The following is a 15,147-nucleotide window of genomic DNA, read 5'->3' as shown; positions in this document are numbered from 1 at the left end:
CTTACTCCACTGCTTTGTATCATTTATGGAGTCACACTCCCCAGTGCTACTGGGCATTTAATGAGAGTGAAACAGGGATTGTGGGTTAGAGATAAAAAAACAAAAAACAACAGAAAAATTAAGCGAACAGAGAAAGTTTTACATGCTGCAGTTCTTGTCATATAGTAAAATTTTCACCACTGTAACATAAAGTTCAGTGAGACTTTGGTACCTGGTCTACCTGTATACTTGAAAAGAAGAAAAAAACTCCACCTTTTCTAGTGTTATTCTCAATGACATGAGTCAAAAAGTCCCCTTGCAGCTGTTTCTGAAGGCAGGACCCTACTCTCAAAATGCCATGAAACAAAATATGGGATTAGCAAATTGAAGTAAACATATTTTAATGTTGTCTTTCTTTCTTCGAGCCTACTTTCAGTGCAGATGATATGCTTCTCATACTATATTGCTAAATATCACAGCACTGTTGCCTTTCTCTCATAGTTAATAACATTTATTGTTGACTTTTACAAGTTCACCTGCCCATACTTTCGGTTCTTATATAGCACAACCTAGCACAGGTGCATGAGTAATGCATTTTGTATGCTCTGCAATTCAGGGAAGTTAATAGGATAAGTTGAGAAGAGGACACTTTGGCCTGTATGTCAGTTTCTCATGCAAACAAATTGCTGTATCATATCAGAAAAAGACACTATATCAAAGATGATATCTACCTCTGGTGCTGTGAGCACTGCAGTGAGACTTGTGGCACTTTCTAAATGGAGGCTCCTGTCCTGAGTCCATGGAGGTCCTGAAATTAGTTTCTTTGCACATATTTCAGGGTCTTGGTCCTTTTTTCTGTTGAAACCAATGGAAAAACATCAATTTCAGTGGGGTAAACATTGGTCTGGACATGGGGCTTGTGACGAGCCCTGTTTGCACTAAGCATTCCCAAGGATAGATGTCTTTTTTGAAGTTGTATTTAACTCTATTTGCTTCCTATTAAACATCACATAACTTACAGCAAATTCTAAGCTGTCTTACTTGCAGGCATAATGTTTTTATGTCCTCTGTTGCTTCTTACAATAATTGCATTGACAACAATTGCAAAAAAAAAACAAACAAAAAAAACCCCGACAAAACAACAAAAATGCTATTGAACCAAGGTGGAAACTTTTCCGTAGCTACCAATGTCAAAACACATGGTTGTTATCTCTAAGAATTCAACCAGAACTATATCAAAGTGCTAAATGGAGCTCTTGCACGCAGCAAGGCTTTCGGCCGTTGGTCATGTGGAGACGTACTTTCTGTGATTAAGGGCTACATGTTATCAGAAAGGAAAAGAACACTGATGTTTTACAAAATGAATTAAGGATGTCAGTAATGGGGGCTACCACATGCTCTGCTACACCAGGGAACAGGGAAATGAACAGCTCCTGTGCTACTTCAGCAACCCTTTGCCATTATTCACACTGAAGTGCACCCACTAACTGCTTTCTAATAGTACAGTCCTTTGTCAGGTGACCAGCAGAGGAAGACACACTCACATATCTTTCTGTCCCACTGCATTACTTGTTGGTTAAAGATAATGAATTTGGAATGTGGAAATAGGTAGAAAATGCTATGTTTAATGTGGGTAAAACAAATCGGGCTTCCCTTTGAAGCATTTTTACATTCCTTTCTTTTATTCTTCAGTACAACTTCCAACTCAGCCACCAACTTCTCCTTCAACACCACCACCACCACCTACAATCCCTCCTGCAAAAGAAGGTAAGCACTGCATGTGTGGATTTATAATAATTTCAAGATGTTTCATGATTTTCTGCTTCTGATGATATTTTTTATACCTGTGGAGATGACATGTCAAAATGCATTTGCTACAACTACACTGCTAAGGCAGCTGGCTTAAATTTAATGAGCCAAGAATCTGTCATCATTATTGTATTGTTGAAACCTGCAGAAAGGGGGGTGAGCATCTGTGAGATTTTCTTTTTCCAGAACTCTGAAACCATAGATGTTTTGCCACTGGAGCAGATATCTTAGGGATAATTAAACTTCTAAAACAGCACGATTTAAAAAAAAATAAGTCTGCTTCAGTTAATGACAAGATTGTTGGCCATGTTCAGGTTCTTTAAATGAAGGCTTCCTTTTGTTTATCAGTTGAGCATGTCATGTCTTGTACAGAGTCACATGAGAACTTCTCTGAGGGACATCATTACTGTTGGAAACCGAGGACCAAAACTGTTTACAGCAATTGAGAATTTAATACCTAAGTACAGGAAAAAGAGCATTCTATTTTCTATTTGTTTTTTGTTATTCAAGGTGTAGTTAGCAGAAAAATAAGCACAGATATTCATCTTTCTATCCCACTCTCTGGATTTAGAAGAACAATTATTTTCAAGGTGAAATATGTTTAAAAACTGACCTTGCTGTATTCTGACCCTGAGCGATCGAATTGGGTTCTGTTGTGCTCTGAAGCTTCCCAGTTCCTGTGAAGGACTGCACAACTCTTGTGAATATGTGTAAAGCCCTGCTTGCTAGTTTGCATAAGAACATGCTAAAATAAGATGATCTGGGGAAACCTGCGCTGCTCCTAAATACTGCAGTTAAGGAGAGGAGCTAAGGTGCGGACAAGATTCCACAGAGAACCTCTACAGTGGAATACAGATTCTTGCTATGTCATGCAAAGTGCATGTGTGACTTTCTTTAACAGCCTAAATAAAAAGTGGCTACCTAGATTTAAATAACTGTTATGGCCTTAAAGTGTCTTCTGTCAGTGCTGCTCATTCCCCGCTTGCAGAGCTCAGCTGATTCTCTACTTCTACTGAAATGAATACCAGTAGGTCACTTTGCTAAAGCATGATTAACATTTAGAACAGACTTTTCATGACAGTTTTGTTTTCTAAGGTCATTTATGAGAATTTCAGAGGAGTTGCTTTAATTTCGGAACACTTTTTTTTTTTATTTATCAGTATGCAAAGCAGCCAAAGCTGACCTGGTGTTCCTGGTGGATGGGTCATGGAGTATTGGAGATGACAATTTCAATAAGATAATAAGCTTTCTGTACAGTACTGTTGGAGCTTTGGATAAGATTGGCCCTGATGGAACACAGGTAATCAACATTTGGATACAGAGGGGGCACCAGAAGTGAAATGAATCAAAATGTTATTGACATAATTTTACAGTTACGTTGAATATCTAATCTGCTTATGGTAGCAATTATTCAAATATCTTATTTTACACACATTGTATAGTAGAATTCATGGTATTAATTTTGCAGGCTTGAAGGATCGCATCAGTCACCTCTGTATCAGTCTGATGAGATTTGTTAATGTTTTTGCATAAGTACTCACTCTGGTGTTCATATCTAAATAAGCTAGAACTGGTGTTGATAAGGAAAATGAAAGTTCCGTTTAGTTGATTTATTGCTTGTGGTGCTTCTGAATCTGACACGCATGCTTAGTTTAAGGATGAGAGTAGCTCCTTTCACCTCAGGATCATTTAGCAAATATGAAGTTTAATATGTTTTGTATGTTGTAGGTAATCTACAGTTTTGACTCAAAGTCTTGACTCAAGTAATGGCACATATCAGAACATATTCTTGCACATTTCTATTGCTTGCTTCAGTGTTGCTACCCAGCTGTAAGTTGCTTTTGTGCAGCTGTTCATTCATGGAGACTGAATAAATTCCTTGCAGTTCCGTGTGCAAGTAACTGTGCACGTGTGAGTAACTGTACATGTGTGAGCGTCTGTAAGTAGGATTATACTTTTGGGCTGGATTGAGAGTACTTTTGCCAAAGTAGGTATTACTTTTCTCATCCTATTTGCTGGAAAATGAAACCAGAAAGTATTAAGTGTTTGCCAAAGCTTTGGAGAGTAAAATTAAACTTTATTTCTTGAACGCTTTTTAAAAGAAGAAAGTTCTGGCTTCAGTTTAAGGATGGAGCAAAATTACAAGATAAATCCTTGTTTTAAATGCTCTAATTCACTTTCTTTTTGCTTATACACTGGATAGTGCTCTAATAATAAACACATCTTCTGTATTCACAGGTGGCAATAATTCAATTCAGTGATGATCCCAGGACAGAATTTAAATTGAATGCATACAAAACAAAAGAGACTCTTCTTGAGGCTATTCAGCAAATAGCCTACAAAGGAGGAAATACAAAAACAGGTGAGAAAGATCATGATTATGATGCAGATTTTGTCCCTTCTTCTCTCTATAAAGCATTTAGCCTCAGTAAGTGTGGTGTGACACTAGAACAAGTTGCCCAGATAGGTGGTGGATGGCCTGTCCCTGGTAAGGTAAGGTAAGGCATTCAAGGTAAGGCTGGATGGGGCTCCAAGCAACCTGATCTGGCTGTGGTGTTCTTGCTCATTGCAGGAGAGTTGGACTAGATGACCTTTGAGGGTCCCTTCTGATTCAAAAGATTCTAGGATTCTGTTTTATTTTCCATTTGCTAAGTGGTTTAAGATATCTATGTACAAGCAGTGAGAATGTGGAATCTCCACATTACATCTCACACTGTTGGGCTTTGAATTTAAATAGTTTACAGTTTACACTCTTCACTTTCTGCCACTGAGTATGCACCCCTCTACCCAACAGTGAGATAATCAGCCAGAGAGGGAGAGAGGAGAAGAGATTCAAGCAGAAGTAAATGGGTTTTGAGATTGTGGAAGATGAAATCAACTTAGCAAGTGGAAAAGTGTGAGGAGGGAGAAGGTGGGAGGGAGCTTGCAGAGAATACTGGGAAATAGTGGGCAAAGTGGAGGGTCTTCTTGGTTATAAGCCAGGACAGTTAAGCCTCAGTGGTAAAGACAGCTGGAAGAACAGGTTAGTTAAGTGAATGCAGTTGCCTTTTAATTATTTCATTCCCATTTCTGTGATGGGAAGAAATTAAAGATGAGTACTGGAAGGGTTAAAGTTTAAGTTGGAAACCATATGTTTTATTATTCTCAGACTGCACAGAAATTTCTTGCAGCTGTTGCATTGCATCAGATTTCAGTAGTATCAAAATGACACGTTTTCAGTTTCCTCAAGAAAATGCTACCATGGTACTTTCAGTTGTTACCTGGATGTGCTCCTACAAACCAGAACGGGAATTTATTGTTACCTCTAGCCTGCACCAAATACCCTTTTTCAAAGATATTCTTCAACTTCACCTTCTGGATTGAAGAAACTGATGACTGAAGCTGTCAAGTTTTCAAAACTTGTGGTCAGAATTAAACTTCTAAATCTCTGTTTTACTACCAACAGAATGCACTATTTTACAGACTGCCAAGGATCCGACAACTACTGAAATCCATTTACAGCAAAGTCTTCAGCTTACTTCAGTCTCATGGTGATTATTCAGGTCTTAAAACACACATCTGGGCAGGCATTTTTGAGACACAGCATATGGAAATTTCTCCTTTCTTTGATATCTAACATATGATATGAAAAGCCATTGGATTTATGTCACAGAGAAAGTATATTGACAGTTTTTTTCTATTTCAGGCAAAGCCATTAAACATGCAAGAGAAGTCTTGTTTACTGGAGAGGCAGGCATGAGAAAGGGCATTCCAAAGGTTTTGGTTGTCATTACTGATGGGCGATCACAGGATGATGTGAACAAAGTCTCCAGAGAAATGCAACTAGATGGTAAAATGTGTAGTTTTAAGAACTATTCATATTTTCCTTTTTTACTTTTATTTTTTAATTAATCATAATTATTTTTATTTATTTATAATTATTTTGTTCCAGAATATTGGAAGCTGGGGCTGTTTAGTCTGGGGAAAAGGAGGCTGAGGGGAGACCTTATCACGCTCTTCCAGTACCTGAAAGGTTCTTACAGTGAGAGTGGGGCAGGTCTCTTCTCACTAGTGACATGTGACAGGACGAGGGGAAATGGCCTCAAGTTGCGCCAGGGCAAGTTTAGGTTGGATATTAGGAAGAACTTTACAGAAAGGGTGGTTAGGTACTGGAATGGGCTCCCCAGGGAGGTGGTTGAATCGCCATCCCTGGATGTGTTTAAGAGCCGTTTGGATGTGGTACTCAGGGGTATGATTTAGTGGAGGGTTTTTAGAGTTAGGGTACTGGTTAAGCTGCGGTTGGACTTGATGATCTTCAAGGTCTTTTCCAACCTGGGCAATTCTATGATTCTATGATTCTATGAAACATTCTGATTAATACATGGCACAGAACAAAATCTGCAGAAGACCCATAGGAAATTAATTTTTGTGCTTTATATTTATAACATACGTAATACGTTCTTCCTACACTTTGCCTGAAGTGAGTGGAAATGTTTATGGATGGTACAGTCAAGCATTAAATTAAAAAAAAGAATTCAAACATATGACAAAACTTTAAACAGTTGTCTGGTCTGTATGTCTTCAAGAGAACACTTAAGTATTAAGCTTTAATTAACTCATGAAGCATAAATAGCCAAATATTTCACAGAGAATGTATCACCTTTCTTTTTGGTCACGTGTGAATTGTCTTGTGTGATAGAACAGTGATAAAATTTCCACGACTGTATTTAATCAGGAAAAGAGCCAGTGCATATCTAGCTGTGATCACATTTCGTTTCCGTTCTTTAAATGAATAACTCACAAGAATGTTCTTTTTTGTTTTACAGGTTTCAGCTTTTTTGCTATTGGAGTTGCTGATGCTGATTACTCAGAGTTAGTTAATATTGGCAGCAAGCCCAGTGAAAGACATGTCTTTTTTGTGGATGACTTTGATGCCTTTACAAAGATTGAAGATGAGCTGATCACTTTTGTTTGTGAAACTGCGTCAGCAAGTTAGCCCTTTCACTTATACTTATTTCTAAAATGAGTGCTAAATGCTGTGGGGTTTTTAGTAACAATTTCCTTTTTAAGAGATATTCATGAAAATGGATCTTATAATTTCATGCAGATATTGTAACTGTAATGTTATTTCCATATAGAATAAGGAGATGGAGATGTTATAGTTTCTGTATAATTAATGATTGCTGAAAGTCTAGAATAGATCCATTGGTTGTAGAAGAAAAAAAAAAAAAAGAGGTTTTTTTCAGATTTGAAACAGGCCCAAATTTTTAGAAATCTGTCAGGATGCCACAGTTTGGGCTCCTTATGAAAAACAAGGGTAAGGCAAGGAGGAAGGAAAAACACCTGATGGGTACAGGTTGATAATTTATATGGCTCTGGGTGTGTGCCCTCACTATGTTTTCTGATACATAAACCAGGAAGTAGGCAGCATATAGCTGATATGAATCATTTGTGTCTCTAAAGAGCATGGGAAGCAGGCACTGAACTGCTGAATGCAAGAATGTTGCTTGTTACCCTTCAATTCTTTGTGTTTTTTTAACCAATATCTACTTTCAGTGCTAGAGAGAATTTAGAATGCTGAGAATATTCAGCAGTAGTATTTATTTATCACTTGTGCTTGTATTCCAAAAGTGATCTCCAAATGCAAGTGCTGTGGGGTGTCATATTTGTAGACTTATTGATTTCCTAGGGCACCTTTCCTGGAGGAGATTAGTCTTCCCTTCAATAAGTGAGATAAAAAAACAAAACAGATTCACAGTTATTAAATCTGTGTGCACATATCTTAAGGACTCTATAGAGTACTGGTCTTTCCCATGAAGGCTGTGTGTGGAGTTTTAAAAGGTACAGAGAATGCCTGCTAAAGTAATATAACTTGAGGTAGTCTTAGGTTGAAGGGCACAGATAGAGAATTGGGGATGCTTGGTTTAGCATAATATCGGACATGCTGCTTTACATAGCAGGCAGTGAGTTTTTTGCCACAATAGGTTTTGAAGTCAGGTTCCTAGAAGGATTGAACAAATTCATGGACAACAGTTGTATAAAGGGTTCTCATCTGGAACGTTCAGAGGTGTACACTTTGGCATCTAAAGTACAGCCATTGTGGACCCTGAGGAGCAGAACTGAATGAGTGGGAAGTGGCCAGACTTGCACGCCTTTCCTAGATATCGTCTCCTTTTACTACTTTTGAAGATAGAGTACTGAGAGTAGACCATTGTTCTGATCTGGTGGGACCATACTTGTATCCCTAAATGTTTCCTTTTTTTTGTGTGTTTTTTTTTTTTAGCTTGTCCACTGGTATTTAAAGATGGTGACAACTTTGCAGGTAAGCTATTTTTGTGTTTGCTTTTTGTTCCAGATTTATGAACTTTTTTTTATTACCTACTTTTCACATATAAACAATAAAGTAACCTTTACGTTAACAGCTGTTTTATGGATGGTGTTAGGAAACTCATTGTTGCAACCGCCTTTGTGCTTTTTTTTCTATCCTATAATGTGGCATTAATTTAATTTAAATTAATAAAATATATATATTTTGGTGTCTTCCAGGTTTTAAAATGATGGAAATGTTTGGCTTGGTTGAAAAGGAGTTTTCGGCCATTGATGGTGTTTCAATGGAACCTGGTACTTTTAATGTTTATCCATGTTACAGACTGCATAAGGATGCCCTGGTGTCCCAGCCTACAAAGTATGTATTCATATATAAATATTTTATAAACACATGAAGTTAACTATCCACTGCAGACATTTATTCATTTCAAGGGTTGCTGTTTTTATGTCAGATGAGCAGAGATGCTAGTTTGTATCTACATTATGGTAATTAATAGAGCATTTGGTGTCCAGAGTCCTCAACCGGTTTCCTTCAAAAATAACAGCTGTAGGAAAAAGTAGATAAACTCAGTGGCTATTTGGGGTTTCCTATATGAACCAGTTTCAGGTATGTGAAGTTTGGCATATAGCGATTTCACGCAGGCGTATATCAGTAGTGCTTTGTGAAAGGTTGAAGTCTCAACAATGTGTAGGTTATTTGATTCCTTCATGTCCAGTTCCCTAGTTTGTGTTACACAGCACTAGACAACAGCAATGGCTTTACCGTATTAAACACGAGAGGAATTAATAGAACAGTTTCTTGGCTGAGACAAACAAGAAAGAATAACACTGTGAAATGGTTCATAAATGTTTTAGTAAAGTTTTCTTATTCTTGTTGTGAGCTTACCCTGTTGTGTCCCAGTTGGAGCCATCCTTCTTGGAGCTGTGTTACATTCTACTAACAGTTTCCTTCTGGGTCTATGCTGTGTAGAAATCAGAACTGCTCACTTCTTTTTTCTTTCCTGCTTCTTTCTGATTGGATCTACTGCGTTTGTGTGCTCTTCTCTGGCTGCCACCCCAGCCCAACCCAGCCCAATGTTACTACTTTAGGCTTTCAATCTCTTTTGTGGTTCAGATAATGCCTTTCTCTTGATGGTGTACAGGTACGTCTGAATAATACTGCTTTTATTTTCTCATCTCATATGTGCACTGAGTATCATTAATGCTGTTCTCCTTTTTAATTTCTGTATCCCCAAACCTTGTGTTTCACCCATCTGTTTATTGAATTTTCTTTTGTTGCTTCTTTTATAATGGATGTACTTTAAGGCTTTGTTCTTACACCTTTTAAATACTCCCCCTCTTTTCTCTCTGAAGAAAACATACATTGTATGTCATGTTTTTCCATCATGTTTCTTATTGATACATATTAAAAGGGTCAGAAAAACTTTAAATGGAAAGGATCATATTTTGGTAAAAGAAATTCATTAAATGAATCTACCAGGCTTCTTTCAGTTCCCTTTAGCATGAATTAAGCAGTCAAGAAACTCAGTCATTCTAAAACTTTTTAACACAATTAATTTCAGGTTTACTTCAATGTACATCTGGTTTGATCTTCAAATTTATTAAAAAAACAAACAAACCAACTAATGAATTGCATCTTTGTAAATTTCAAAGGAAAAGATAAATAATCCATTTTACATAAGCATTCTTTTGATTTAGGATCTGAGGAAATGACCACAAGATGCGCCAGGGGAGATTTAGATTAGACATAAGGCAAAACCTTTTCTCTCAAAGAGTGGTCAGGCACTGGAATGGCTGCCCAGGGAGGTGGTGGAGTCGCCGTCCCTGGCAGTGTTCAAGAGGTGTCTGGGTGAGGAGCTATGAGATATGGTTTAGTGGCTTGTGGTAGCAATGGCGATGGGAGGATGGTTGGATTAGATGATCTTGTAGGTCCTTTCCAACCTTGTGATTCTGTGATTTTATGATAGTTATCTAGTTGAACAGATTTTGGATATGCTTACTCATATTTTTTACTGTTACTATTGAACACTTGATATGTAAATCACAAGATGTAATGTTTGTTTTGGTTTTAAAAACGTTGCTTATTTTACAGATATTTACATCCTGAAGGTCTTCCTTCAGATTACACCATTACGTTTCTCTTTCGTATACTTCCCGATACACCTCAGGAACCATTTGCACTTTGGGAGATTTTAAATGAACAATATGAACCACTGGTTGGAGTTATTTTAGATAGTACGTATTCTGTATCATGACTGAGATTTATTCCTTAACTGTATGAATGGTTCATTCTTTTTCTAGGTTGATTATTGCCAATGTTTTAATCTTCTGCTAGAACAACTGCCTTAATCTCTGAAGGTTGTGGTTTCTGGTGGATGTATTATCGATTGAGTGTAACTGAGCCTAATTTGGAGTTGGGAGTGAAATCTTGACTACACTGGTGTAAACTGGGAGTAATGACTCTGAAAGTGTTATTAACTTTGCCATATTTCCACATAAAATAATGACTTTTGCACTAGTTCACACCATAAGTAAATTTCAAAATGTCAAACAAAATGGAATTCACTGTTTTACACAGTTCTGCAGATAGCTGTTTGTTTGTATGGGTTTTCTGTGTGTGTGTGGCTTTTTTTTAATATCTTTTCTTAAACAACAGAAATCTTTGATCTTTTTTGTTAAATAAAACGATAACATTTTCAAATAAATTATTGGACCTCTTCTTTCTCTAACAACAAATTCTTGTTCTTACTCATGCACAGATGGTGGCAAAACTCTGACTTTCTTTAACTATGACTACAAAGGAGACTTTCAAACTGTGACTTTTGAAGGTCCTGAAATAAGAAAGATATTTTATGGGAGTTTTCATAAGGTTAGTAACACTAATAGTAAAATAATAATAATAAAATAGTAATAATAATAACAATAATAGTAAGTTGTTCCCATTCATTCTGAATGGCGAATTTTCATGTTTTGAAATCTTCCTTCATGTGATCATCCACTGCAAAAGGAAACGTATTTTGCATGTTCAGAAACATTTACTAAACTTAAGTCTCTTTGCTATATTGAATCAATGTTAAACAAATCATTGTTTTCATGATGAAGCTGATGTGGTCAGTTTTAATCTCATGCTTTATGCCTATATTTTAGGGTTGATTAAAAATACCTGCCTTGGGCTGTAGAATGTAGAACTTAATTGACTTTTGCTTTTAAAGTTTAGGTTGGAAATGTCAACCAAAATGTAAAGAAGGGATAGTTATGCAAAAGAAAACTATCCTTCTTTTGACCAGAATTGTTATTATTAAATGTATTTTAAGGGGGTATGATATGTTGAACTTGTCTTGGGTGTAGCGTTATTTCCAAAAACAGATGAGGTAATGTTGGGATGGTGGTGGGACTGTAGCACGTTTGTTGTGGAAGGTATTTTCATGGTTCAATTTTATTCCTGATTTCTGTATTTTTCTTAAAAAAAAAAAAAAGGGGTGGGTGGGTGGGTGATTACTACAGATTGTGGAATAGTATTCACAGAGCTCAATTTCTCTTTAACTACACGACTTCTTTTTTGCCCATGAGAGCAAGAAAGAGATGGTAGGCCAGAACAGAAGTCTAAAAATGACTTTTTAAAGTCTTGCTTTGGAAGAATGTGTAAGATCACAGCAAATTTTCCTCCTAAATTTTTTCCTGCATTTTGAATGATGATCCTTGTTATATGAGTTTGAAAGATAGGAGACCAAACTCAGTGCTCCTGCTAAGCACAGAGCAAAGCAGTTGTAGAAGTCCTTCATGGATTTCTCTCCTCCACCTTGAGTTCTGAACTTCACATAGTGTACAGATATGGAACAGATACTGCATTTTTACCAGCTCTTCATCTGGACTCTCCCATGCCAAAAAATTGCTATTTCTTTTGCCTGAATTTTTGCCAGTGATGGGACAACTGTGACAAGGATTGTTCTCTCTACTGGGGATGTTTTTGCTGCATCAGTGATGGAGAGTAGATTGCAAGACAAGGCAGAAGGAAGAAAGTTTCTGTGCTCTGCTTTTCTATAATGCACTTGATGGGATTTGATATTCTTTCAGTGTAAAAATTTCACTGATTTTCCTGTGTGGTGATGTATAATATACAGAGTAACTTCTGCTGCTTAGTTTTGGCTTTGCAAGCAGCTATAAAGGTGAAATCCAATACTGTGTAGAAAGATCATACAGGGCCCAGGAAATATTACTGACTACATAAATCAAAGGTTCTGAGACATCTGGGTGATATATGAACCTTATGCAGTCCTTTTGTCAGTAATAAATTATTTTCTTCTGAATAAATTAGGGAAGTTGCCAGTTTTTTGCATATTTTCCTTAAGCAGAAATAAGCCAAATTCATTAAGCGTATTAGAATCACGGAGTAATTCTGGTTGTAAGGGACCTCTAGAGGCCATCTACATTCGTTGCTATGGATTAGTCTCAGTTTGGTTAGCAAACATGAAATTAGGAACTCTTTCCAAAAAATGCCCAGTACGTTAATATGTTATATGTGCTCCTTTGGTATGTTAAAGCATATTTTCTTTTCTTTAGCTGCATGTTGTTATCAGCAAGACTACAGCCAAAATAATTATTGACTGCAAAGAAGCAGGCGAGAAGACCATTAATGCAGCAGGGAACATTAGTTCTGATGGCATAGAAGTTCTGGGAAGAATGGTCAGATCCAGAGGACCAAGAGACAACTCTGCACCAGTGAGTAGAATAAGAACAGTTCTTTAAACCATCTGAAAATCCTAAAAACAAGCATTTGGGATCTTTGCATTTTAAGTTGAGGCAGAATGAATTTGCATTCGAAACAGAAGAGCTGCATAATTTTAGAAATTCTGCAAAAGCTTGCAATTGTTTTCAGCTTGAGTAAAACTTACTTTTAACTTTTTATAGCTGGTCAGACATTATTCTCAAACACATACACAGATGCAGTCAAATATGTTCAGTTATGACTTGTGTCCCAAATTGTATTACACAGAGAAATGTAACATATAACTCACTCATGTGGAATTTTTGAACTTTATATTTAGCAATAATTGTGCCCTGTGTCTCTTATACCCTTCCACTTTTTGCCCTCACGCACACTTTCTGTTCATTAAATAGTTTGAATGGTTTGATAAAGATTGCCCCCAAAAACCTCTGCCTTCATATATCTATTTCTTAATGACTTCAATATCTAAATATTAAAATATTTTAAAATGAGGAATATTATCCCCAAATTATGTCTGTAATTCCCCTGAGATTGTTGTCCTAGAAACAATAATTGGTCATTCTGTTTTCATGGCAACTTATGGGATTCTTTCCATTTTGCCTTAGATAACTTTAAGTTTTGTTTGTTTTTCTAGGTAGATTTAGTTGCTGAAGGAGAACTGTCAGGCTGGTGAGAAGGGAAGGCTTCTTTGCTGAGCAGCATTGTTTGCTGATTTTCTTTAAACTTTGTTGAATCTAGGGAGAGGTTAGCATAGAATGTGAACCTTGAACTCAAGACTTGATTTGAATAGGAATGAAGTTTCAAAAACGTATTTACTTGTTATTATATTCAAGTACTCTTTTAGTCAAAAATGAGCCCTCAGAATACCTCTCTGTGCACAAAAAAAGAGCCCTTATTGCTCAAACTTGCAGATAATTATTATATCAAGCCTGTAAAGACAATTGTACAGAGAAACTTTTGTAGTCACTTCCCAATAGAAAAAGAAAAAAGGCAAGTTTAGAAAAACTAGGAATTAAAGAAGGCTTTGTAAAGAGAAGTGGAATGGAATTGCGTCTTTTGTTAGAACCCAGGAATCTTAAAAGATAAATTGGATTACCCACTCACTGAAAAATTTGGTTTTGTTCAGATGAACAGCAGAGCTTACGTAAGACTAAAAATGTGTAGCTGAAGATGTAATTTCTTTACTCCATGCAACTGTAGATGCCTTGAAGTTCTACCAAGTTACAGGCTGGTCAAGAAAGCATACAAATAACATTCTTTAAAATCTCAGTTCTGCACGCTGTATTAATCCGAATAGAACTTGTGTGGATGGTCATATTTAAGACAAGAATGAGGCGGGGTCTTCTTCAAAAATTAGAGGACATCAAAGGAAAGTAGTAGGGGGCAGGACAGTGACCCTTCAAACAACAGATGCTTATCAGTGCTGCTTCTTTATGTAGAATTTCATGTATGCCAAATGTTTATGATTTTGGGGATGTCTTGACAAATTAATGGAAAGGAAATTATGGGTGTTAATAATTGTGAAAAAAGACCAAATCTGGACAGGGAATCCCTGATCTCAACGTTGTGGGAAGATAGTAATTGAAATTGTTTTAATTTGATATGAAAATTGGAATTTTTGGATAGTTCAGAGCTTGCTTGTGACCATGTCTACATACAATAGTTTAACATTTTCAGAATGGTTTTAGCATGTTTTTTTAATCAATAAAAGCCAACATAGCAGACGCAAACAAAATAACATGAATGTTGAAGTTCTGAGTGCTGTTTCTCACAATATCCTCCAGACAAAATGCCCAGCAGCACATTCATAATGTGATGGGTGAATAATTGACTGGTCAGGCTCAAGCCAACTGTGTCATGGGGTGCATGAGGCCAGCCAGGCAAGGAAGGAATTGTCCCACTCTGCTCTGCACTGGTGCAACATCACCTCTAGCACTGTGTACTGTTTAGGATGCCACAATAGATAAAGGTCACAAAACTAATAGAAGAAGTCCAAAGAAGGGCTATAAAGATGGTGAAGGATCTAGGGGGAAAGATGTATGGGGAGCATCTGAAGTCATCTGGTTTGTTCAGTCCAGAGCAGGGGGGGCTGAGGGGAGGCCTCATGGCAGCTTACAGCCCCTTACAAGGGGGGCAAAGGGGTGATGCTGATCTCTTCTGTATGGTGATAGCAGTACGACCCAAGGGAATGGCACGGGGCTGCATCAGGGGATGGTCAGGTTGTGTATTATGAGAAGGTTCTTTGCCAGAGGGTAGTCAGGCACTACCCTCTGGTGAAGAAGGCAGGCTCCACAGGCCAGTGGTCATGGCAATAAGCCTCCTGGAGT

At 37.2% G+C, this 15,147-nt stretch overlaps 1 protein-coding gene across 1 annotated transcript in view; it reads left to right on the top strand.

Moving 5' to 3' along the window:
• COL14A1 (collagen type XIV alpha 1 chain) overlaps positions 1-15,147 on the top strand; it is a 111,131-nt gene that overhangs the window by 58,751 nt on the left and 37,233 nt on the right. The window contains exons 25-34 of the mRNA XM_072327548.1: positions 1,672-1,746; positions 2,949-3,088; positions 4,027-4,150; positions 5,474-5,617; positions 6,594-6,758; positions 8,051-8,089; positions 8,314-8,452; positions 10,187-10,329; positions 10,854-10,963; positions 12,655-12,813. Of these exons, the coding sequence (XP_072183649.1) occupies positions 1,672-1,746; positions 2,949-3,088; positions 4,027-4,150; positions 5,474-5,617; positions 6,594-6,758; positions 8,051-8,089; positions 8,314-8,452; positions 10,187-10,329; positions 10,854-10,963; positions 12,655-12,813 (1,238 nt within the window). The remainder of the gene's footprint in view (positions 1-1,671; positions 1,747-2,948; positions 3,089-4,026; positions 4,151-5,473; positions 5,618-6,593; positions 6,759-8,050; positions 8,090-8,313; positions 8,453-10,186; positions 10,330-10,853; positions 10,964-12,654; positions 12,814-15,147) is intronic.

The sequence above is a fragment of the Excalfactoria chinensis genome, chromosome 2, assembly GCF_039878825.1.
Source record: "Excalfactoria chinensis isolate bCotChi1 chromosome 2, bCotChi1.hap2, whole genome shotgun sequence".
Lineage (NCBI taxonomy): Eukaryota > Metazoa > Chordata > Aves > Galliformes > Phasianidae > Excalfactoria > Excalfactoria chinensis.
The sequence above is the reverse complement of the archived record's forward strand: the minus strand, read 5'-3'. Positions and strand labels throughout refer to the sequence as shown.